Source organism: Heptranchias perlo, chromosome 4, assembly GCF_035084215.1.
Source record: "Heptranchias perlo isolate sHepPer1 chromosome 4, sHepPer1.hap1, whole genome shotgun sequence".
Classification (NCBI taxonomy): domain Eukaryota; kingdom Metazoa; phylum Chordata; class Chondrichthyes; order Hexanchiformes; family Hexanchidae; genus Heptranchias; species Heptranchias perlo.
Genome location: NC_090328.1, coordinates 45482910 through 45509479, shown reverse-complemented (window position 1 = coordinate 45509479; position 26570 = coordinate 45482910). Strand labels below are relative to the sequence as shown.

The 26570-nt window shown below is 42.3% G+C and overlaps 1 protein-coding gene across 8 annotated transcripts in view; it reads left to right on the top strand.

Moving 5' to 3' along the window:
• LOC137320893 (multiple C2 and transmembrane domain-containing protein 1-like) overlaps positions 1-26570 on the top strand; it is a 603286-nt gene that overhangs the window by 388751 nt on the left and 187965 nt on the right. For all 8 annotated transcript variants that reach the window (XM_067982848.1, XM_067982849.1, XM_067982856.1 and 5 more), the window contains 3 exons: positions 10245-10347; positions 10648-10749; positions 10993-11067. In XM_067982848.1, the coding sequence (XP_067838949.1) occupies positions 10245-10347; positions 10648-10749; positions 10993-11067 (280 nt within the window). The remainder of the gene's footprint in view (positions 1-10244; positions 10348-10647; positions 10750-10992; positions 11068-26570) is intronic.

The window sequence follows — 26570 nt, the reverse complement described above, 5'->3', positions numbered from 1 at the left end:
TGACTTCCTTGCTTTTGTACTCTATGCATCTATTTATAAAGCCCAGGGTCCCGTTTGCTTTTTTAACCGCTTTCTCAACCTGCCCTACCGCTTTCAACAATTTGAGTACATAAACCCCCAGATCTCTCTGTTCCTCTACCCCTTTTAGAATTGTGCCCTTTAGTTTATATTGCCTCTCCTCATTCTTCCTACCGAAATGTATCACCTCGCATTTTTCTGTGTTACATTTCATCTGCCACATGTCAGCCCATTTCACCAGCCTGTCTATATCCTCTTGAAGTCTATCACTATCCTCCTTACTGTTCACTGCACTTCCAAGTTTTGTGTCATCTGCAAAATTGGAAATTGTGCCCTGTACACACAAGCCCAATTCATTAATATTTATCAAGAAAAGCAGCAGCCCTAATACCGACCCCTAGGGAACACTGCTGTATACCTCCCTCCAGTCCGAATAACAGCCATTCGCCACTTCTCTCTGCTTCCTGTTACTTAGCCAATTCTGTATCCATGCTGCTGCTGCCCCTTTTATTCCATGGGCTTCAATCTTGACAACAAGCCTATTATATGGCACTTTATCAAACGCCTTTTCAAAGTCCATATACACCACATCAACTGCATTGCTCTCATCAACGCTCTCTGTTACCTCATGAAAAAACTCAATCAAGTTAGTTAAACACGATTTGCCTTTAACAAATCTGTGCTGGCTTTCCCTAATCAATCCACACTTGTCCGAATGACTGCGAATTCTGTCCTGGATTATCGTTCCTAAAAGTTTCCCCAACGCCAACGTTAAAGTGACTGCCTGTAGCTGCTGGGTTTATCCTTACACCCTTTTTTGAACAATGGTGTAACATTTGCAATTCTCCAGTCCTCTGGCAGTACCCCCGTGTCTAAGGATGTTTGGAAGATTATGGCCACTACCTCCGCAATTTCCACCCTTACTTTCCTCAGTAACCTAGGATGCACCCCATTCGGACCGGGTGATCTATCTACTTTAAGTACAGCTAACCTTTCTAGTACCTACTCTATATCAATTTTTAGCCCATCCAGTATCTCAACTATATCTTCCTTTACTGAGACTCTGGCAGCATCTTCTTCCTTGGGAAAGACAGACGCAAAGTACTCATTTAGTACCTCGGCCATGCCCCCTGCCTCCATGAGTCGATCTTTTTGGTCCCTAATCGGCCCCACCCCTCCTGTATTTACCTGTCTACTGTTTACATGCCTATAGAACACTTTTGGATTCCCTTTTAGGTTGGCGGCCAGACTATTCTCATACTTTCTCTTTGCCCTTCTTATTTCCTTTTTCACTTCCCCTCTGAACATTCTATATTCAGCCTGGTTCTCACTTGTGTTATCAACCTGACACCTGTCATACGCCCCTTTTTTCTGCTTCATCTTACTCTCATCTCTTTTGTCATCTAGGGAGCTCTGGCTTTAGTTGCCCTACCACAAAAAGCAGGACAAATCGAATCCGGCCAATTACCGCCCCATCAGTCTACTCTCAATCATCAGCAAAATGATGGAAGGTGTCATTGACAGCGCTATCAAGCAGCACTTACTCACCAATAACCTGCTCACCGATGCTCAGTTTGGTTTCCGCCAGGACCACTCGGCTGCAGACCTCATTACAGCCTTGGTCCAAACATGAAGGAGAGGTGAGAGTGACTGCCCTTGACATCAAGGCAGCATTTGACCAAGTGTGGCACCAAGGAGCCCTAGTAAAATTGAAGTCAGTGGGAATCAGGGGGAAAACTCTCCAGTGGCTGGAGTCATACCTAGCACAAAGGAAGATGATTGTGGTTGTTGGAGGCCAATCATCTCAGCCCCAGAACATTCCTGCAGGTGTTCCCCAGGGCAATGTCCTTGGCCCAACCATCTTCAGTTGCTTCATCAATGACCTTCGCTCCATCATAAGGTCAGAAATGCGGATGTTCGCTGATGACTGCACAGTGTTCAGTTCCATTCACAACCCGTCAGATAATGAAGCAGTCTGTGCCCGCTTGCAGCAAGACCTGGACAACATCCAGGCTTGGGCTGATAAGTGGCAAGTAACATTCGTGCCAGACAAGTGCCAGGCAATGACCATCTCCAACAAAAGAGTGTCTAACCAACTCTCCTTGACATTCAACGGCATTACCATCGCCGAATCCCCCACCATCAACATCCTGGGGGTCACCATTGATCAGAAACTTAACTGGACCAGCCACATAAATACTGTGGCTACAAGAGCAGGTCAGAGGCTGGGTATTCTGTGGCGAGTGATTCACCAAAGCCTTTCCACCAACTACAAGGTACAGGTCAGGTGTTTGATGGAATACTCTCCACTTGCCTGGATGAGTGCAGCTCCAACAATACTCAAGAAGCTCGACACCATCCAGGACAAAGCAGCCCGCTTGATGGGCACCCCATCCACCACCCTAAACATTCACTCCCTTCACCACCGGCGCACCGTGTCCGCACTGCAGCAACTCGCCAAGGCTTCTTCGACAGCACCTCCAAACCCGCGATCTCTACCACCTAGAAAGTCAAGGGCAGCAGGCACATGGGAACAACACCACCTGCACGTTCCCCTCCAAGTCACACACCATCCCGACTTGGAAATATATCGCCGTTCCTTCATCGTCGCTGGGTCAAAATCCTAGAACTCCTTTCCTAATAGCACTGTGGGAGAACTTTCACCACACAGACTGCAACGGTTCAAGAAGGCAGCTCACCACCACCTTCTCAAAGGCAATTAGGGATGGGCAATAAATGCTGGCCTTGCTAGCGATGCCCACATCTCATGAACGAATAAAAAAAACCTTTCTCCCTCGTGGGAACGTATCTAGACAGTACCTGAACCATCTTAAAGGCCACCCACTGTTTAATTATAGTTTTGCCTGCCAATCTTTGATTCCAATTTACCCGGGCCACATCTGTTCTTAACCCACTGAATTTAGCCCTCCTCCAATTGAATATTTTTACTTTAAACTGGTCCATGTCCTTTTCCATAGCTATCCCAAACCTCATGATACTGTGATCGCTGTTCCCTCAATCTTCCCACACTGACACTTGCTCCACTTGGCCTGCCTCATTCCCCAGAACCAAATCCAGCAATGCCTCCTTTCTCGTTGGGCTGGAAACATACTGGTCAAGAAAGTTCTCTTGAACACACTTCAAAAATTCCTCCGCCTCTTTGCCCCTTATATTATTACTGTTCCAGTCTATATTAGGATAGTTGAAGTCCCCCGCTATCACTACTAGAAATGGTAGGCCTTGCTGGAAGAAGATTGGTAGGAGGAGGAGGAGGTGGAACATGGTCCCCAACAAAAATGGAGGCACGATATGTTGCGATGCATAACAAAGCAGCTGAGTTTGGTCACCACCACTCAACAAATCTGGTAGGAGGTCTGAAAAAAATTGCAGGCCTTGAAAAAGAGACACAAAAAATTGGCAATAGCAGTGGAACATATCATACTATTATAGAATGATACAGCACAGAAGGAGGCAGTTCGGCCCATTGTGCTTGTGCCGTCTCTTTGGTAGAGCTATTCAATTAGTCCCACTCCCCTGCTCTTTCCCCATAGCTCTGTGAATATTTTCCCTTCAAGTATTTATCCAATTCCCCTTTGAAAGTTATCATTGAATCTGCTTCCACCCCCCTTTCAGGCAGTGCATTCCAGATCATAACAACTCTCTGTGTTTTAAAAAAAATGTTTCCTCATGTCGCCTCTGATTCTTTTGCCAATCTCCTTAAATCTGTGTCCTTTGGTTACTGACCCTTCTGCCACAGGAAACAGTTTCTCCTTATTTACTCTATCAAAACTGTTCATGATTTTGAACACCTCTATCAAATCTCCTCTTCACCATCTCTGCTCTAAGGAGAACATGCCCAGCTTCTCCAGTCTTTCCACACAATTGATGTCCCTCATCCCTGGTTCCATTCTAGTAAATTTCTTCTGCATCCTCTCTAAGGACTTGACATCCTTCCCAAAGTTTGAAGCCCAGAATTGAACACAATACTCCAGCTGAGGCCTAACCAGTGTTTTATAAAGGTTTAGCATTACTTCCTTGTTTTTGTACTCTATGCCTCTATTAATAAAGCCCAGGATCCCATATGCTTTTTTTAACAGCCTTTCAACTTGTCTTGTCACCTTCAAAGATTTGTGCACATACATCCCAAGTCTCTCTGTTCCTGTACCCCCTTTAAAATTGTACCATTTAGTTTATGTTGCCTCTCCTCATTCTTCCTACCAAAATATATCACTTCATACTTGTCTGCATTAAATTTAATCTGACATGTGTCTGCCCATTTCACCAGTCTGTTGGTGCCCTCCTGAAGTCTGTTACTATCCTCCATATTGTTTACTACATTTCCGAGTTTCGCATCATCCGCAAACTTTGAAATTGTACCCTCTATACCCAGGTCCAGGTCATTAATATGTATAAGGAAGAGCAGTGGTCCTAATACCAACCTCGGGGGAACACCACTGTATACTTCCCTCCAGTCTGAAAAACAACCATTCACTACTACTCTGCTTTCTGTCCCTTAGCCAATTTTGTATCCACGCTGCCACTGTCCCTTTAATCCCATGGGTTTAATTTTGTAACAAGTCTATAAGTGGTACTTTATGAAATGCCTTTTGAAAGCCCATATACACAACATCAACCGCACTACCCTCATCAACCCTCTCCGTTACTTCATCAAAGAACTCAATCAAGTTAGTCAAACATGATTTTCCTTTAACAAACCCATGCTGACTTTCCTGTATTAACCCATACTTTTCCAAGTGCCAATTATTTTTGTCCCGTATTATCGTCTCTATAAGTTTCCCCACCACCGACATTAGGCTGACTGGCCTGTAATTGCCGGGTTTATTCCTCTCCCCTTTTTTGAACAGGGGTGAAACATTTGCAATCCTCCAGTCCTCTAGCACCGCCCCCATATCTAAGGGGGATTGGAAGATTGTGGCCAGAACCTCTGCAATTTCTACCCTTACTTGCCTCAGTAACCTAGGATGTATCCCATCTGGACCGGGTGACTTTTCTACTTTGAATACTGCCAACCTTTTAAGTACCTCCTCTTTATGTATTTTTATCCTCTCCAATATCACTACTACCTCCTCCTTTACTGGCAGCATTCTCTTCTCTAGTGACGACGGATGCGAAGTATTCATTTAGTACCTCAGCCATGCCCTCTGCCTCCACAAAATCTCCATTTTTTGTCCCTAATCTGTCCCACCCGTCCTTTGATTACCCTTTTACTATTTATATGTTTATAAAAGGCTTTTGGGTTCCCTTTTATGTTAGCCACTAATCTATTCTTATACTCCCTCTTTGTCCCTCTTCATCCCTTTTTTGATCTCCTCTGTACTTTCTGTATTCAGCTTGGTTCTCTACTGTGTTATGAACCTTACATTTGTCATAAGCCTCCTTTGTCTGTTTCTTTTCAATCTCTATATCTTTAGTCATCCAGGGAGCTCTAGCTTTGAATGCCCTTCCTTTGCCCCTCGTGGGAATGTGCCTACTCTTTACCTGAACCATCTCCTCCATGAAGGCCTTCCATTGTTCAATTACTGTTTTGCCTATCAATTTTTGATTCCAATCCACCAGGGCAAACTCCCTTTATAACTCACTGAAATTAACCCTCCTCCAGTTAAGTATTTTTACACTTGATTGTTCTTTGTCCTTTTCTATAACCATTCTAAACCTAATGATATTATGATCACTGTTCCCCAAATGACCCCCCACTGAAACATGCTCCACTTGCCTCACTTCATTCTCCAGAACCAGATCCAACACTTCTTTCTTCCTCGGTCTGCTGGAAACACACTTATCACAAATGTTCTCTTGTATACATTTCAGGAATTCCACCCCCTCTTTGCCCTTCACATTGTTACTAAATCCCAGTCTACATTGGGATAATTTAAGTTCCCCATTATCACTAATCTATAGTTCTTGCATCTTTCAGTAATTTGCGTGTAAATTTGCTCCTTCCCACTATTTGGCGGCCTATAGTATATACCCAGTAGTGTTAAAACTCCTCGATTGTTTCTTAATTCTAACCAAATGGATTCTGTCTTTGGCCGCTCAACGACATCATCCCCATCCTAGTCCATATATTTAAGAAGAATTATAATTGCTAAGAAGATAGACGAAATGAAGAAGTACGGGGCCGTATGGCCTACTCCTGCTCCTATTTCTTCTGTTCTTATGTTACGCATGCCGTGTTGGCAAAGAGGCCAAACTGCACGGAAGAATTTCCTTGGGGCAAATCAACCTGTTTAAACCATACTGCTCTTATATTTAAAGGCAAACCTGCACATAATACATGAGCAAATAATAGAATATGTGGTAAACCTTATCAGCAATTACATCACTTATCAGCAATGACGTCACAAAATGTAAATAGAGAAATGTTGATTTATTCAGAGGGAAGCACTTTAAGGCATTATGCCTGAGGAGGTTGGAAGATTGTCCAGACTAGCATGTACTGTACTAATCATCACATATTCTGTGATTTGTACAATGTTATATCAGTGTCTATATGCACTGATTATGTACTAGTGTATAATAGTGCACGTAAGATGTACTTAAGTGCCCAAAATGTCCCACGTGCTCTCTTCAGAGAAAAAGAGAACTAAGTGGCATTCAAGATAGACCAGAAAAGGAATGATTACCACAGTACTAATCATTACCACACACACTTCCGTTAAGCACCAACATAGGTGTAACATTTAAATAGTGGGCCTGCTTTCTAACAGAGGGTGTTAGAACACAAGCGTTGTTTTGAGTAGTCACCTGTGTCCATACACAGAAAAGTAACAGGTGTTATGGTCGGTTGTTTGCACGGTAATTTGTCATTGCAAAGGGAGTATTGCCAGTAACACAGGTCATAGAAACAGCAGTATTAGTATCTCTCAAGAATGTTCAAACTACTGCTTTAAGATCCAAACTCCAAGATGCAACTACAGTTAGTTTCAACTCACTTGGAGAACAGTTAGAGACATCCATGAAGGAGAGATGAAGAGAATTCACAAATGTCCAATATTTTGTGCTCAATGATCAATGATGAAATGATAGCCTCCAGCCATAGCATTTCTGAAGAAGCACAGGAGCATCAAGCTGACATTCATGTCAGTGGAAGTTCTGTAGCCCTGCAAAATTAACTGCAGATGATGCTGCAAATGACAATGATCTCCCAGCGATTCCTGTAAAGAAGACTCCTGGCACTAATGCAGGTACAATCGGATTAGTTGCAGATACAGGTAGAGAGTATTTTTCATCCTGTACAAGTTGCCAGTTGGCTGAGCAGCCATCCACCAATGCTGCATGGTCAGCTCTTTAGGCACACAGGACATATACAAGGCATGCACAGAAATTCACAACTCAGAGAGTAAATACACTGAGACTGAAGGCATTGGAAAAACACATTGAGCATATACATTGCTGAATAAAATGAATTTGATTTTAATAAATCCTGCAGTCTGTCATCTTTTATGTGCAGAAAAGAAAGTGTCAATCATCCAACAGTAAGGCTAGCAGGATGTAAGGGCTGAGATTGTCCTCCATGACCCTACCCAAAATTGGGTAGAATCATAGCGGAGAATGAAGGAAAATGCCTCACTGGCTGACCTGTATTTCCTAACCCCTGCCCCTGTTGGGACCACCCCTGGTTGCTCCTTCCCCATACAGTGCACGTAAATGATGACAGGGAGGCCAGGGCCCAGGCCCCAGGCAGATTTCTCTCCTGTCCGTCTCTGTTACCGCCACTTTCCAGGACCTCCACGGGGAACATGACGGTAGACCCCGGGAAGCAGCAGTAACAACCCTCCTCTGCCTCCAGGCTTGTCCTCCAACCCTTACCTGTTTGAAAGCCCTGGTCTCAACCGAGGCATGCACACCAAACTCTGGGGTGGCTCTGGCCCTTTAAGGTCCCTTGCCGGCTCATCCCCACTGCAATATCATTGATATTCTGCTCTTCACGCTAGTGAGCTCCCTCTTCGTGGTGGAAATGATGCCTGGAGCCTCTTGTGCGTTCCTGAAGAACCCTGATCCAGGGAAATAGGCCAGGATTGGGGCAGGTTCAGAGTGCTGCACCAAAGAGAACAATCCCATCCATTTAGCAAAAATCAGGCAGAGAGACCCTCACTCTCACCTTTCTCCCTGGCTGCAGTGTGTGCTCTTTGGTTGCAAACCAGTGTCCTCCCTGCCTGTGAAATATTTTTTAATAAACCCATTTTTGTTTGAGGACAGAGAAGAGCCATGTGGTTTTTTTTGTCATCAGCATGTGACGCAGTGAGTGTTCCAGTGTGATTCATATCACTGCGATGTGTTTGAAATAAATGAAAAATTGTTTGTCAAACATTTTCGTGCAGATGGCGTACCCTTTAAAGTAGTTCCAAGGTTCAGTGTTAGTTCTAAGTTTTACTTAGTGTGGCAGTGATCACCATTATCTCAATCTCCTGCAGTCCCACTTAAACAATCGATCAGAAAGAATCCAATAGAGAATTCTTTTTACAACATTGGCATATATTGTGTCAGCTACAAGTATGTTGCAATATTACTATTTTAAGCAATTTAACAGTAATCTACTTTATCACCTGGCATTTCTGCAGGGTTTCTCCAGGAAAAGATCAGCAGAATCCCCTGAGAAATGGAGTAAATTGCTAGAAATGATGTTTTACATAGTTTTTCCAGGGCTTTTGGTGAAGTTACAGCAGCTGATCAGGAAAACCTAGCAGAAATTCAGGGTCTATATATTAGCATCTACATTTTTCCTTTTCCACCTTCCATTTTCCTTGATTTCAGTGAAATCGACTCTCTAATTCTTGTTTTGTTTTGCGATCGACTATATTGACTGCAGTTTCAATATGGCCAACCACTCCATCCTCTTCCATCAACTTTCCCTATTGTCCATATCTGTCAAGTGCCCTTTTGTAGTTCACTTTTACCTGTCTTTCCATCCGACCCTGCATCATAACTTCTGGAGTTCCCCCAAGGATCTATCCTTGGCCTCCTCTTATCTACACTGACCTGTTGGTGATGTTATTCATGGGCAAAGAGTCAGCTTCCGCATGCTGAATCCCAATTCTATCTTGCCGCCACTTGTCTCAACCCATGTGCTGTCAGATTGCCTGACATTGTCATGGATGAATCTAATTTTACTCCAATTGAACGTCAGGAAGACTGAAGCCATTGTTTCACCCACCGCCTATAAACTCCCTTGCCACTGACTCCATTCCCTTTCTTCAGCCACTTGCTTGAGTTGAGTAAGATTGTGCAAAGCCTTGGGATCCTGTTTGACCCAGAGCTTAGCTTCAAATCCCATATCCAATCCACCACCGAGACCACATTCACCTCTGCAATATTGCCTGCCTCTGCCATTACCTCATCTCCACTGCCACCAAAACCCTTATCCATGCTTTTGTCAACTGGAGACTCAATTTCTGCAGTGATCTGCTTGCTGGCCTCTAATCCTGGACGCTCCATAAACTCCAACTTCAGCTACCTGTATCCTGTCCCATATTAATTCCTGTTCGTCCATCATGCCCGTCTTCACTGACCTACATTGGCTTCCTGTCTCCCAGTATGTTGATTTTAAAATCCTTGCTCTTGTCTTCAAACCCCGCCTTGCCCCAACATACTTCTGAAAGCTACTCCAACCTTTCAGCCCTCCCAGTCTGGCACCCTGTGCATCTCCCTCCTTGGCCTCACCATTCATGGCAGAGTGCTCCACCGCCATGGACCTACTCTCTGGAATTTTCTCCCTAATTCCCTCTGCCTTTCCCCCTCTCTGTAAACCTTCGCAAAACCCCTATTTTAGAACCATACTTTCTGTCACCTGTCTTAACTATCAAACCATGGCTTGCTGTGTGTTCCTTTATTCCTTCTTTCAATTTTTTTTCTTCCCCCTTCCCGAGCACCCTTGAGACATTTTCTACATTGAAGGCACTATATAAATGCAAGTTGATAATGTATCTCTTTTCTTAGTTATAACATGGATAACTTCGACTTAACTCTTTTGTATTTTTCCTTTTTTTTCCTCTCCCTTACTAATACTCCATTATACATCTGAGCTTTCCTATTTATCTCATTTGTTCCTTTCTTTAAATTTTCTATGCATGCTGCTGCCTTTTCATTTGTTCTTTGCTCCTTTTCTGTCTACTTATACATCTTTTTATGAAGTTTCATATTTGTTGCTCATTACTTATATTTGTTCTTCTTCTCTATTTGCTTCCCTTCCTCTACCTCCTATTTAGCAACATTAAGGACATCCATTCGGTTCTGGAAGTGTCAATTTATGATGAAGACCGGGATAGGAGTGCTGATTTCCTGGGCAAAGTTGCCATACCTTTGCTAAATGTAAGTTTTAACTGGCTGACACATTGTTCGTTTTTCTTACTTACTAAAATTCCAGGCTATATGTCTGTCATTTCTCAAGCAAGGTTTGTAGTAATAACGCTAAAATTCTCGCATGCCCAATCCCACGATAGTTAATTTTTTTTGACAGACTTGGTGCTGGTAATGAACAGGTACTTGTCAGAGTTGCCACAGTTGTTTTGGGTTCTCTGTCAGTTTCAGCAGCTGGGGGTCAAAGGTCACTGTGGGAGTGTATTCAGCAGAGACTGAGAGACAGACGGCTGTCATGTCCTTTTCCCACAGATTCAAAATGGTGAAGAGAAAGCCTACGTCTTGAAAAACAAGCAACTGACAGGGGCAACAAAGGGGGTCATCTATCTTGAAATGGATGTGATTTTTAATGTTGTAAGTCTTAACTTTGCCTTTTTATACTGCCTAAGAAGTTCTTCTGTTTAGTCAAATAAATCTCTTTGGTAATTCTGTCTGAGAGTTTTTATGTTACATAAAACATCTTATTTTCCTCAGTTTTTTTTTCCTGCAGAGCACCAGTGTAAATGTTGAGCAATTGTTATCACAGTCGTGAGATTGCCATGGGAAATATTTTGCACTGAGAATGAAACATGTTTTTGTGTCTGTGATACTGTGCAGATAAAGGCATGCATCAGAACAATCACTCCCAAAGAACAGAAATACATTGAAGAGGAGCAGAAAATCTCAAAAGAGGTACGTTTTTTGCCACAATAAAATTGGTTTCTGAATATTTTCACAATAATCTTTCAAGACATGTATTAAGAACAATATCAATGATCCATTCTGCAAATTCAAGTGTTCCTATGTGCCTTTACCTTTCAAGTCAATGTTACCTGAGCAGTGGAGAGGTTCAACGGATTGTATATCTATTTGTCACTGGGTTTCCACACACTCAATTAAATAAATCAATACAAACATGTGCACCACTAAATGTCTTTAATTAAAGATTGACTTCAATATTTGTACTATTTAGCACAGTTCTATTAATATACCAGAATAAATTTCCAACACTAGGAAAAAGAAATATATAGCAGTGTTGTCACATGGATGTCTGGTGCGATGGCAGGCAGTTGAAATTTTCAATCATTATATTGCTGTATTTTTCATTTGCATTTTGACACAACATCATAGATGGTTGTGTGAACTTTTCATGCCAAGCCCATTTAAAGTGTGTGAAAAACCCAGAAGTACAATTATTGATTTTGTCCTTCCAAAGTTAGGTTGCAACAGGAGAGAGTGCTCTGAACTATATGGGGCCGATTTGCAATTATAGTGCACATCAGGTGGGCAATGGACAGAATGATTGCACCGCCTGCCCATTGGTATTAGCAAGAGGCCCAAACCATTTTCATTTAATTTTGTTCACCAAGCTGCAAGCACTGAGGGGCGGATTGCTGATCAGGAAGGGAGGTGGGAAATCCAGCAGTTCCTCTGTGGAATTGAGCCAGAAGTTAAACCTTAAAGTGGGGGGTGGAAGAGAAAATCCTGAATGGAAAGCCCATTGAACGATTAGCAACATTCATGCTCTTCCTGGCCTGTGGTACATTGATTTTTGCCTCATTTTCAGAATGGCCTGCAGCAGTCCCTTTAAAGATCACAGGTTAATCCACTCTCTGTCCAGTACCACTGGGGGGAGCTTGCGGAAGGACTGGTCGTCCATCTCAAAGCCTGCTCAAAAATTGAGTTGGGCGGCTTATGGTGGCCAGTGCATTAGTAGGTTTTTTTTAAAGTTTTGTTTGCCAATGCCCTGGAACGAGGCAGTCGACAGATGAAAATCGCCACCTAGAATTTTAGAATGAAGTACCAGTTGTTACACATGTGTTGCTGGTGCTGCCGGTGGTATAGCAATTTGAGCTGATGAAGTAGATTGTTGCCCGGATTTTGAGAAAGTAATCGAGGTGTGCTACTTTCTCAAATTTATCTCTCTAACGTGCAGCCGGTCTTACTGTCATCCAGCTGCGCTGTGCGGGCCTGCCATTCCATCCATGCACAGGCATTTTGGCCAATGCAAACTTTTGGACTAATGGCATCATTACATTGTATCATGATATCACTGCTAACATGTGCTGGCACCACTGGAATAGTGTTTTCTGGTCCTAAAAAGACAGTTGTCAATTAGCAAGGCCTAAAATGGCTGCTGGTCTAAAACCTCACTAAGTTCTATCTAAGCAAGTTTATTTTAATATAACTGTCGGCTATGTGGAACCCATGCTACAGGAGCTGAGGGCCTATATACTAATATGAAAACAGCTTAAGAAAATCATGCAAGAAGTGTTTGCACACCAGTAAACAGGCTTAAGGGAAATTTTTGCATAGCATGTCAATTCACTAAATAAGCCCAATGACAAACACGATTGTATGGGCTTATCAAAATCCAACTCCTACACAAGGAAGGCACTTGCTGAAGGCACGTACTGAGACCTATTTGAATCAGGCTATATGTCTGGCTAAAGTACTAAAAGCAAATGCTGATGCTGTGTTTGAGTCTGTTCATACTAATTTTTTGAAAGTTTTTTTTTATACGGATTAACTTTTAAGCGTACAGCACAATCTGCACCAAAGCGCATCCAGGCAAAAAAATAATTCTGATCCAAGCATAGAATTCCACTGGATTGGTCCTATCCCCCACTGATACATATGTGCTGATATAAATGCTGCATATCTTTCTGTGTGATTAACTGGATTAAAATGTATACCATTAAATTTAATATTTGTACAAAATATAAAAAGATTATTGTTAGGGCATCTGTAATGTTCTCACCTACTTCCTTTAAAACCCTGGGATGGAAACCATCTGGCCCTGGGGATTTGTCACTCTTTAGTGCCACTATTTTCTTCATTGCTGTTAATTTGCTTATGTTAATTTTGATGAGTCCCTGCCCTGATTCAAAATTAGTTTCCTTGGGATGTCCAGCATGCTATCCTCTTTCTCTATTGTAAATACTGACGCAAAGTAATTATTTAACATGTCCGCCAATTCCTTATTTTCATTTACAGTATTTTAAAGGGCCCACATTGCTCTTGACCACCCTCTTTCTCCTAATATAATTGTAAAAAAATTTTGTGTTGATTTTGATATCCCTTGCAAGTTTCTTTTCATACTCCCTTTTTGTAGCTCTTACGATCTGTTTTGTCACCCTTTGTATCTCTCCCACTCGCCAGGATCATTGCTACTTTTTGCATTTTTGTATGCTTTCCTTTTAGTTTTATGTTGTCCTTTACCCCTTTTGTCGTCCATGGCTTTTTGTATCACGTTAAATAATTTTTGACAGCCTCCTATAACACATCATATGACAGGTCAAATTAATAGTATGAAACTGACTTCATTCAGTTAATTAAGAATAAGTTCAGTCTCACTGCATGCGATTGAACCCATAGGGATATTCAAAGCCTACAAACGGCATGGATTGCACAAACTGTAAGTTACTGACTCTACCTCGCTTGTATGATAAGTTAGTGCACCACATTTTATCGACACTTGAAAACAATGCAAGTCAAATACATAATATGAGTACATTTCATAATCTAGTTGGACATTTCTAGTTTGCCAGCTAATATAAATTTGCTAATCTAATTTGGTTTTATCACTGTACAAGTATGTGCCATGAAGTGCAACCAGATTTTACAAGTCACATTTGTTAAGACACAAAAATGCTATGAATCCCATTGGCGGAAGGGTCAAGAACCAGAGGACATACATTTAAGGAGATTAGCAAAAGAACCAAAGGTGACATGAGGATAAACTTCTTTACGCAGCAAGTGGTTAGGATTTGGAATGCACTGCCAGGGCAGCTGGTGGAGGCAGATTCAATCGTGGCTTTCAAAAGGGAACAGGATAAGTACTTGAAAGGAAAAAAATTGCAAGGTCTCGGGGATAAAGCGGGGGAGTGGGACTAGATGGATTGCTCTTGCATAGAGCTGCCACGGACTCAATGGGGCAAATGGCCTCCTTCCGTGCTGTTAACTTTCTGTGAGTCCATGAGTCAAGTTTTAAATTTAGTTCATATTTGAAGCTTCTTAGCATTGTTTCCACATAAAATCGTGGATGTCCCAAAATATTGATGACGATAACGGTGCCTAGAATTCAGCGTTAGTTATTTACAAGGACAAAGGACATCTGCTTATCAGTATGCTTAACTGTTCAGAACATGGATTCTTAAAAATCTAAAGAGACCAGAATTGCAGATGGTCATCCCAGTGAGTACTGAACTAACTGATTCTGCCAGACTTTCCAGGACCAAAGAGAGGTTCCCTACTTTGAAACCCAGTGACGGCATCTAGGTTGCTAGGGACACATCTTGAGCTCCCCACCTAAACCTGGAGGTCCAAACTGTGGCATACTGTGCCGGGTCCAGAGGATGTGTTGGGATTCCCCCCCCCCACCCCCCCAGGAAGGTTGAAAGAACTGCCCTTTTAGCCTCCTTCGTAAAATAATTTTTAAAAATTGCCACCCTCAAATCTTCCTCACCCTGGATCCCGAGTTGGGCCCCAATTATAGGAACATAGGAACAGGAGTAGGCCATTCAGCCCCTCATGCCTGCTCCGCCATTTGATAAGATCATGGCTGATCTGTGATCTAACTCCATACACCTGCCTTTGGCCTATATCCCTTAATATCTTTGGTTGCCAAAAAGCTATCTATCTCACATTTAAATTTAGCAATTGAGCTAGTATCAATTGCCGTTTGCGGAAGAGAGTTCCAAACTTCTACCACCCTTTGTGTGTAGAAATGTTTTCTAATCTCGCTCCTGACAGGTCTGGCCCTAATTTTTACACTGTGCCCCCTACTCCTAGAATCCCCAATCAGCGGAAATAGTTTCTCTCTATCCACCCTATCTGTTCCCCTTAATATCTTATAAACTTCGATAACCCCACCAGTGAAAAAAGAGTTATCTGTTTTTAATACAACTGGTCATCCTCTCTCTTTCTCTTCCTTTCGGATGTTTCTCTCTCTCTCTGTCTTTGGGTTCTGACCGTTTGTATATTCAGTAGTCCTGTATGTAATGTCTCTCTGTCTGAACACTATTCGACTCCTTTGATTGCCTTGACAACGGGCAGTTGGAAAGATTATCTGTAATCACCAGGCATTGTTCTCTGACTATATATGCGGTACCTTCCATGGAATCCCACACTCACCTGACGAAGAAGAAAGCCTCCGAAAGCTTGTGATTTTCAAATAAAACTGTAACCTGGTGTTGTAAGATTCCTTACATTTGTCCCTTACCTCTTCAGTTGTCCATGGCTGTTTTTTTTGGCAAGTAGAGTTCTTGCCCCTCAGGGGTATAAACCGATTCTGTATCACGTTAAATGTTTCTTTAAACATTTCCCACTGATCATCAGTCGCTTTACCCATTAACAGATTTGCCCAGTTTACTGTGGACAGTCTCTGTCTCATCCCATTGAAATCGGCCTTACCCAACTCTAGAATCTTAGCAGCTGATTCACTTTTTTCCCTTTCAAACACTACATTGAACTCGATCATGTTATGATCGCTATTGAATAGATGTTCGCGCACAGTTAAGCTGTTAACTAAATCTGATTCATTACTCATTACTACCTTTCGTAACAATGTTTTTTTCTCTATGGGAGCTTGTTTTGCCAAGGAAATATTGGTAATCTGGAAATCCAAAACGTACATAAATATTTAAATGTATATTTATTTATTTAACATGTTCAAGTTGGCAGTGACCTACAATTTGAAAGGCATGAGTCAACTAATCTAGATAGCCATCCTGAAAGCATTCTAAAAAACATTCCCCAGTTTGACCACATGCATTACCTTTATTCCAGTTGTGTCATTGGAGAGTTAAAATCACACAATATTAACATTGTTCTTACAACAACAACTTGCATTTATATAGCGCCTTTAATGTGGTAAAAAGTCCCACGGCGCTTCACAGGAGCGTTATGTAACAAAATTTGATACCGAGCATCATGAGGAGATACTTGGTCAAAGAGGTAGGTTTTAAGGACATAAGAACATAAGAAATAGGAGCAGGAGTAGGCCATACAGCCCCTCGAGCCTGCTCTGCCATTCAATAAGATCATGGCTCATCTTCAATCTCAACTCCACTTTCCCACCCAATCCCCATATCCCTTATTCCCTTAGAGTCCAAAAATCTATCGATCTCAGCCTTGAATATACTCAACGACTGAGCAGCCACAGCTCTCTGGGATAGAGCATTCCATAGATTCACAACCCTCTGACTAAAGAAATTTCTCCTCATCTCAGTCCTAAATGGCCCTTATCCTGAGACCATGTCCCTAGTTCTGGACTCTCCAGCCAGGGGAAACAGCCTCTCAGCTTCTACCCTGTTAAGGCCTCTCAGAATCTTATACGTTTCAATGAGATCACCTCTCATTCTTCTAAACTCCAGAGAGTATTGGCCCAATCTAATCAACCTCTCCTCATAGGACAACCCACTCATCCCAGGAATCAATCCAGTGAATGTTTGTTGCACTGCCTTCAAGTCAAGTATATCCTTCCTTACGTAAGGAGACCAAAACTGTGCATAGTACTCCAGGTGTGGTCTCACCAAAGCCCTGCACAATTGCAGCAAGTCTTGCTTACTCTTGCACTCCAACCCCCTTGCAATAAAGGCCAAATACCATTTGCCTTCCTAATTGCTTGCTGTACCTGCATGTTAACTTTTTGTGTTTCGTGTACAAGGACACCCAAATCCCTCTGAACACCAACATTTAATAGTTTCTCACCATTTAAAAAATATTTTGCTTTTCTATTCTTCCTACCAAAGTGAATAACCTCACATTTCCCCACATTATACTCCATCTGCCACCTTCTTGGCACTCATATGTCCATCTGTCCCATCTGTCCATATCCCTTTGCAGACTCTTTGTGTCCTCCTTATAGCTTACTTTCCCACCTAGCTTTGTATCGTCAGCAAACATGGATACATTAGACTCGGTCCCTTCATCTAAGTCATTAATATAGATTATAAATAGCTGAGGTCCCAGCACTGATTCCTGCGGCACCCCACTAGTAACAAACTGCCAACCTGAAAATGACCCATTTATCCTTACTCTCTGTTTTCTGTCTGTTAACCAATCCTCTAACCATGCTGATATATTACCCCCAACAAGGAGCGTCTTAAAGGAGGAGAGAAAGATAGAGAGTCAGAGAGGTTTGGGGAGGGAATTCCAGAGCTTAGGGCCTAGCCAGCTGAAGGCACAGCTGCCAATGGTGGAGCAATGAAAATCGGGGATGCGCAGGAGGCCAGAATTGGAGGAGTGCATTGATCTCTTTGAAGAGATTACATAGCTCTTTGAATTGTCTGCAGATCTCCACCTCTATCGCATCTCCACTGTTTGGTGGCCTTAATGTACATCAGGAATTGTACCATTTCTCTTCCTATTTCTTAACTCTATCCATTTAGATTCTCGCCTGGAATTTCTGCAGGGATTTTCTGTTGGGAGATCAGTGGAATGGCTAAAAAGAGCCATTTATGCCAATTCTCAAGTGTTTCTGCCAATATTTCACTGATCCTCCACTAAGTTAGAGCAGGAAATTATTTGAACCTTATGGAAATTCTCCCCTTCTGTCTTAACACAACCCCCAAGAACACCGTAATATTTTAGCACAGCCGCCTCACTCCCATTTCTCTCTCCCTATCTATCCCATAAATGTTATAGCCAGGAATATTAAGGCCCTAGTCATGTCCAAAGTTAAGCCAAATCTTCATTATAGCCACTATATCATTTCCTTCCATAGCTATTAATGCTTCTGTCTAACATTTATCCCTCAACCAACACTGTTGAAAAAAGCAGATTATTTGGTCATCTCATTGCTGTTTGTAGGACCTTCCTGTGTGCAAATTGGATGCCGCATTTCCCTACAGTACAACAGTGATGGCACTTCAAAAGTCCTTCATTGGCTTTGAAGCGTTTTGGGACATAGTGAGGTAGACAAAGGGGCTATATAAATGCAAGTTCTTTCTTTCTTTCTTTTCTCTTTCCTTCTTTCTTTCTTGCTTTCTTTCCTTTCTTTCTTTTACTTTCTTTTTCTTTCTCCTTTCTTCCTTCTTTTTCTTTCTCTTTCTTGCTTTCTTTCTCGTTCGTTCTTTTTCTTTCTTTCTCCTTTCTTCTTTCTTTCTCTTACTTTCCTTTTCATTCTCCTTTCTTTTTCTCTCTTGCATGCTTTCTTTTTCTTTCTCTTTTTCTCCTCTTTCTGTTAATTTTTTTCTCTTTCTTTCTCTTATCTTGCTTTCTTCTTTCCACTTCCTTTCTCTTTTTCTTTCTTCTCTTTCTTTATTTTTCATTCTTTCTTTCTCTTTCGTTTGACTATCATTCTTTATCTTGGTTTCCTTGTTTAACTTTTTGCTATTCATTACTCCTTCTACAACAGTGTGTTTATCTTTTACCACCTCAAAACCCGTTTCCTTCCCTTTCTCCTCTAATAGTATTTTCTAACAATTTATTTCAGATAACCTTTCTTCTATTCCAGTAGTTCTATTAATCCTGCTCTCGCTCATTAGTCTCAAACCTGTGTTTTCCCCACTCTCATCATATTAGTTTGAATCCTCCCAAACTGTTCCATTGACCCTCTCGGCAAGGACATTGGTGCCATTTTGGTTCAGTTGAAGGCCCTCCCCTTGGTATAGCCTTCCCTCTTTCCAACTCAAATTTTTAGGGGTAGATGTTTAACTTCCAGGTGTAAAACTGGTGTCACAGATCGTCTGCACATTATCAAAACCTCCCGATTTATTGATTTCAATGGACAAGAAAATTGGGTGGTTTCGGTAACGGGTGGCTAATCCACAGCATCAGTTTTACACTCGAACGACAAATTGGAAATCTATCCCAAACTGTCTTAACTTACACATTAGTCCAACTGTCACAGGAAAAAACGGCCACTCACACCTTTTTTGTAACTAATTAATTGACTATTACTGCTTCAAACCGCTGACAATTAAAATACCAAATAAACAGCTTTAAACAGCTCCTGGTATTGAACAACTAAATTGATGTAAATTAAAATAAATTTAAATTCAAAATATAGTCAAATCAATAAATAAAAATGTCAATACTTATATCCCAATCACTCCCACGTAGGTTGAGTTCCATACTCTTCCCGCATCTCGCACTTCACTGATTTCTCGCAGCTGCTGTTGTGGCGTTCAGATGTTTTAGTATCTGTATTTTTTTTTTAATTTATATTTTGCTATTTATTCAGTTTACTAGCTCTGTGTGCAGCTGTCAAATTTCCTTACCAACTTCCTGATTTTGCATTCATCCAACTGATAAGAACATAAGAAATAGGAGCAGGAGTAGGCCACATGGCCCCTCGAGCCTGCTCCGCCATTCAGTAAGATCATGGCTGATCTTCGACCTCAACTCCACTTTCCTGCCTAATCCCCATATCCTTTGATTCCCTTAGATTCCAAAAACCTATCATTCTCAGTCTTGAATATACTGAACGACTCAGCATCCACAGCCCTCTGGGGTAGAGAATTCCAAAGATTCACAATCCTCTGAGTCAAGAAATTCCTTCTCATCTCAGTCCTAAATGTCCGACCTCTTATCCTGAGACTATGTCCCCTAGACTCTCCAGCCAGGGGAAACATCCTCTCAGCATCCACCCCGTCAAGCCCTCTTAGAATCTTATATGTTTCAATGAGATCACTTCTCATTCTTCTAAACTCCAGAGACCATAGGCCCAATCTACTCAATATTTCCTCATAGGACAACCCTCTCATCCCAGGAATCCATCTAGTGAACCTTCATTGCACCGCCTCTAAGGCAAGTATATCCTTCCTTAGGTAAGGAAACCAAAACTGTACACAGTACTCCAGGTGTGGTCTCACCAAAACACTGTACAATTGCAGCAAGACTTCCTTACTCTTGTACTCCAAACCCCCTTGCAATAAAGGCCAGCATACCATTTGCCTTCCTAATTGCTTGCTGTACCTGCATGTTAAACTTTCTGTGTTTCATGTACAAAGACACCCAAGTCTCTCTGGTCACCAAAATTTAATAGTTCTCACTATCTAAAAAATATTCAGTTTTTCTATTTTTCCTACCAAAGTGAATAACCTCACACTTCCCCACATTATACTCCATCTGCCACCTTCTTCCCACTCACTTAACCTGTCGATATCCCTTTGCAGTCTCTTTGCGTCCTCACAGCTTACTTTCCAACCTAGCTTTGTATCGTCAGCAAACTTGGATACATTACACTTGGTCCCTTCATCTGCGTCATTAATATAGATTGTAAATAGCTGAGGCCCAAGCACCGATCCCTGTGGCACCCCACTAGTAACAAGCTGCCAACCTGAAAATGACCCATTTATTCCTACTCTCTGCTTTCTGCCTGTTAACCAATCCTCAGTGATTTCCTTAATGGGTTCCTGGCTATGCATTTGCTGGTTCCAGTTCTTGAGTGGTCCAGTGGGACCAATGCATCAATTTCCTTGGCAGTTAAGCCATCTATGGATCTGGTCCCCTGTGTACTCTGGCGATCTCGTGAGCTGATGCATTTTTAGTCAGCCTTCTGAGTTAGATGCATTTGAATTCCTTGGTGATCTAATGACGAGATGTGTCCAAGTTTCCTGGCAATCCAACGGCTATTTCTCTGCCTGGGTTCTCTTGTAATGTAGGGGATCTGATGCATTCAGGCTCCCTGGTGGTCTTCAGTCCGATGTATCCAAGTTTTCTGGCAGTCTGGTGGCTATGTATTTACCCAAGCTTTCTGGTGGTGTAAAGCACCTGATGCACCAAATTTTCTCGATGTGGAGATGCCGGTGATGGACTGGGGTTGACAATTGTAAACAATTTTACAACACCAAGTTATAGTCCAGCAATTTTATTTTAAATTCACAAGCTTTCGGAGATTTTCTCCTTCCTCAGGCAAATGTTTCAAGAGCTCCTTGAAGCCTACGCATTTATACATATTGAACAATACATGGTGTTTACAGACTGCCCCTGCAACTGCCCGTTGCCAAGGCAATCACCGTGTTCAGACAGAGAGGTGTCACCTGCAGAACCCCCGAATACACATTCAACAAAAAAACAAACAGGGAAAAAAAAGAGAAAAAAAAACACAGAGAGAGGCAGAAACATCCGGAAGGCAGAGAGAGCCAGCAAATGACCCATTATATTAAAAACAGATAACATTTGTTCGCTGGTGGGGTAACGTGTAGCGTGACATGAACCCAAGATCCCGGTTGAGGCCGTCCTCATGGGTGCGGAACTTGGCTATCAATTTCTGCTCGACGATTTTGCGTTGTCGTGTGTCTCGAAGGCCGCCTTGGAGTACGCTTACCCGAAGGTCGGTGGATGAATGTCCATGACTGCTGAAGTGTTCCCCGACTGGGAGGGAACCCTCCTGTTTGGCGATTGTTGCGCGGTGTCCGTTCATCCGTTGTCGCAGTGTCTGCATGGTCTCGCCAATGTACCATGCTCTGGGGCATCCTTTCCTGCAACGTATGAGGTAGACAACGTTGGCCGAGTCACAGGAGTATGAACCATGCACCTGGTGGGTGGTGTCATCTCGTGTGATGGTGGTATCTGTGTCGATGATCTGGCATGTCTTGCAGAGGTTACCGTGGCAGGGTTGTGTGGCGTCGTGGACGCTGTTCTCTTGAAAGCTAGGTAGTTTGCTGCGAACGATGGTCTGTTTGAGGTTGGGTGGCTGTTTAAAGGCGAGTAGTGGAGGTGTGGGGATGGCCATAGCGAGGTGTTTGTCCTCATTGATGACATGTTGAAGGCTGCGGAGAACATGGCATAGTTTCTCCGCTCCGGGGAAGTACTGGACGACAAAGGGTACTCTGTTGGTTGCGTCCCGTGTTAGTCTCCTGAGGAGGTCTATGCGATTTTTTGCTGTGGCCCGTCGGAACTGTCGATCGATGAGTCGAGCGTCATATCCCGTTCTTACTAGGGCGTCTTTCAGCGTCTGTAGGTGTCCATCGCGTTCCTCCTCGTCTGAGCAGACCCTGTGTATTCGCAGGGCCTGTCCATAGGGGATGGCCTCTTTGACGTGGTTAGGGTGGAAGCTGGAAAAGTGGAGCATCGTGAGGTTGTCCGTGGGCTTGCGGTAGAGTGAGGTGCTGAGGTGCCCGTCTTTGATGGAGATTCGTGTGTCCAAGAAAGAAACTGATTCTGAGGAGTAGTCCATGGTGAGCTTGATGGTGGGATGGAACTTGTTGATGTTATCGTGTAGTCTCTTTAGTGATTCCTTGCCGTGGGTCCATAGAAAGAAAATGTCGTCGATGTATCTGGTGTATAGTGTTGGTTGGAGGTCTTGTGCAGTGATTTTCTCGGTAGTCCAGTGGATCTGATGCATTGAATTCCTCAGTAGTTTTGTATTTATTCATTATTTAAACCACCAAAATCAATATTAATGATCTATGATGTGTTACCTATGAATTTTCAAGTCACTTTTTTATCTTAACATGCAAATTATTTGAAACAATTAGATAGATTTCAAGTTAGCCAGGGGCAGATTAGCCATCTGTTAGGCCTCACTAAAAATAAAGACAGAAATTTATTTCCTTGAAATTGAAATCATTGTTTCAGCGTGTTTCTATTCTGATTGAATCTGTGTTCCTCATTAATTGGATTCTAATCCCTTACAGTATTGTGTAATAATGTAGGGTAAAATCAAATTTTCATCCATTACACTTATCTAAAGTAGTGAAATATAATAAACTAGAGTCCAGTTGATTTTTTTTTAATATACAGTAAATGCTAGGGTGCATTCCCCTGGCTGGTTTTGCCACTCAGGGTCAGCATTGTGGAATGCTATGGGGGCTGATCAGGAAATATGTGATATGCCATAATGACTCCCACATTGCCCTGAATTACCACTGGTTAAGGGATATTACATCCAAGATCATTAAGGACCTGCCATTTTGGGGCTTCCAGCCACAAGAGATGCATTCTGCTGTTATTGCCAGTAGCTTGTCAGTGAGTGGTTTTGATAAGCATTCATTCCCAGTCCTAGATACTGATATCAGGGCTTCAAAGTGTCTGAGATAATGTTCCACATTTCCACATTCACCTGAGGAAGGAGGAAGCCTCCGAAAGCTTGTGGATTTTAAAATAAAATTGTTGGACTATAACTTGGTGTTGTAAAATTGTTTACATCTGAGATAATGGCCAGCGGGGGGAGGTGGAGTTCTTGTTGAGGATATGGAGTTTTCCTCATGACTAGTAGGTGGTAACAAGAGCCAAATAAAAACAAAACAATAACTCGAACTGAAAAAGATCCAAAAAATGCATCACAATCAATCTAATAGAAGAAATCCCCAAAGTAAAAGCTTTAAAAGATATATAATTACCAATCCAAGGGCATTAGAGCTAAGAGGTGCAGGGAGGTATTTCCTTATGGCTGTGCACTGGCGGCCTATCCTCTGCTCCAACGTTAATTGGAGCAACTGGAGGAGCTTGCTTCAAGGGAGCAAAGCAACCCAATTTCTGGGGCTGACCAGACACACCCCTAGATCACCCCAAATACATAGAATAATGAGGTTTGCCCCCTGGAGTACCCTCGGCACAGCCCCAGCAGAAAATCTTGGGCTGGCGCAAAACTAATACAAGGACACTGCCTTTTGCTCTCTCTGCACTCAGCTGCCTTTGTGATAAGTATAAAGGGGCTGAAGTATTTTACTCAGGGTTGGACCTGGCAAGAATAAGCTTAACAAATGAGAACCTTTCAAAACATTGCCACAGCAGTCACAGAACTGAATAGTGCACAGGAGATTTTGACAGAAAGTATGAAATTAACTGCCACACGACAGGTATATCACAGTGGAAGAGGAGGAGAGGGGGCCCTGGGAGCGCAAAGGGCATAGGATACTGTCCCAGGTGGTGGCTATACCACAGCGGAGTTGGCAATGTGGGTATAAGGAAGCTTAGGTGATGCAGGGAAACTGTGACTGAAGTATGCCACCTGAGCATGAAGACGTGCGGGGACAGTCACCGTGTGACGTGCACGTCCAGTGGCAATGATAGTCAACACTCACTAAAGTTTAATGCCACAGGGACCTACAGTGGACAGCTAGGGAGTCAGCCATCTTGTTTGCCTTTTGGACAACTGACACTTCTTTTGCTCAAAAAGAATGACAGCCTGCAAGATAGAAATGAAAATTAATGAATTTCATTCAAATAAAAAAGGAAAAAACTGCAAATGCTGAAAATCTGAAATAAAACCAAAAAAATGCTGGAAATATTCGGCATGTCAGCCAACCTCTGTAAAGAGAAAAGACAAGCTAACATTTTAGGTGTGTACCCTTCTTCAGGTTAATGTTTCAGGTGTATGCCTTTCATCAGGTTAACATTTCAGGTGCGTGCCCTTCATTAGGCTAACATTTTGGGTGTATAACTTTCATCAGAGTTCTGATGAAGGGTGCACACCCATACTGTCGACCTGTTCTTCTCATTACAAAATTCTCATTTTTTTTGCATGCAGTCAGTAGCTTATGGTTAGGGGTCCACTGCTTATTTCACTCTGTGCTCTCCAATTGTATGCCAGGTCTGCCTTGAAATGTAAGGTTAGAGGGGATGTGGATCCTGAAAATTACTTTCTGCAGATGCAACGTCTTGCGGACTTTGCAGTGGAGAACTGAGGGTACATATCTGGAGGGAGAGGAAGGATCTGAGAAGCGGGGGAGTCAGGTGTGGAAATACATCAAGATGATTAATGTAGCGCCACCGATTAGAAGGACCTGGATGGAAGTGAGAAGAAAACGACATAAATTAAGGAAGAGCACAAAGGTACTGCAAGAATATTGCTGTCTCTCATATCATGGAGTGAATCGTAATTTGCATAACACTGCTACTGTCCCTTCTATTTTACTTTCTACATTCTTATTAACATCTCTCTCCTTAAATTTGGTTTTGTTATTAAAAATTATATATATATTATTATACTACTTTTCACAATCTTCGTATATGTCCCGTGCCTGCTAATTGACAGCAATATTCTTGCAGTACCTTTGTGCACTTCCTTAATTTATGTCATTTTCTTCTCACTTCCATCCAGGTCCTTCTAGTCAGTGACACTACATTAATCATCTTGATGATGTATTTCCACACCTGACTCCCCCGCTTCTCAGACCCTTCCTCTTCCACCAAATATGTACCCTCAGTTCTCCACTGCAAAGTCCACAAGTCCACATGACTTGTTGCATCTGGACACTTGAAACAAGTGCTATCATTCTCTGGTGCAATTGTGCAGTCCACAGCTGGATTAACAAACTTTCCATCATTTATACAGATTAAGTGACCCATTGGCCATTTGAGGAGGTTTTAAGGATTATGCCCAGTACCAAAATCCAAGCACATTTACTCATTGAGCCTTTGAGGGATTTCTTTAATTTATTTCTATTAAAATAAACTGCAATTCACTTCAGTGCTTCCCTGGTTAGGGGAGGTGGGGGGAGAATTAAGCCACAGGTCCTGCTCCACTAAACCTATTGAAAAATGTCGGGTGAAAATGGCAAGAGGTTCACTTTCATTCTCCCCTCATGCTCTGTACAGTCAAATAAACAGCTTCGCTCTCTGTTAGTACTGGTTCATGAAAATTGCTTCTTGGTATCAGAGGGCCGCCAGCAGCTGTGGCACCATACCCCAGTACCCATACCCAGTACCAATCAGCACTTTCAAGACAGATGGGGAGAGCATTGGGGCACATAAATAAAATACATTCAAAAATAGTACTTTGATCAGTTGTATCAAGATGGATATCAAGAGAGAATTAGATTTGGAATTAAATTGTCCAGTATGGCTTAAGGAAAAATTTGTACCAATATGTTTTAATCAAGTTTTCTATTACATTGCAGCCCCTCATACTTCATAAAATTGAGCCTCCAGCAATTGAGCTAATTGTATACTTTGAATTATGTCGGCTAGGAGTATCACATATTATTTTAGACATTTCTTGTCTGATAACACCGTGACCTTGTATCTCCAAGAAGTCATGTTGACTTTCATTAGGAATATGAAATAATTAGTGACTTTTTTCCCTGATAGTTATGCAACTCATTATGCATATCTTGTACTGCCAATAACCATGACATCTAAATCATAAGTGTTTTTTATTCATTCATGGGATGTGGGTATCGCTGGTAAGGCCAGCATTTATTGCCCATCCCTAATTGCCCTTGAGAAGGTGGTGGGGAGCTACTTTCTTGAACCGCTGCAGTCCATGTGGTGAGGGTTCTCCCACAGTGCTGTTAGGT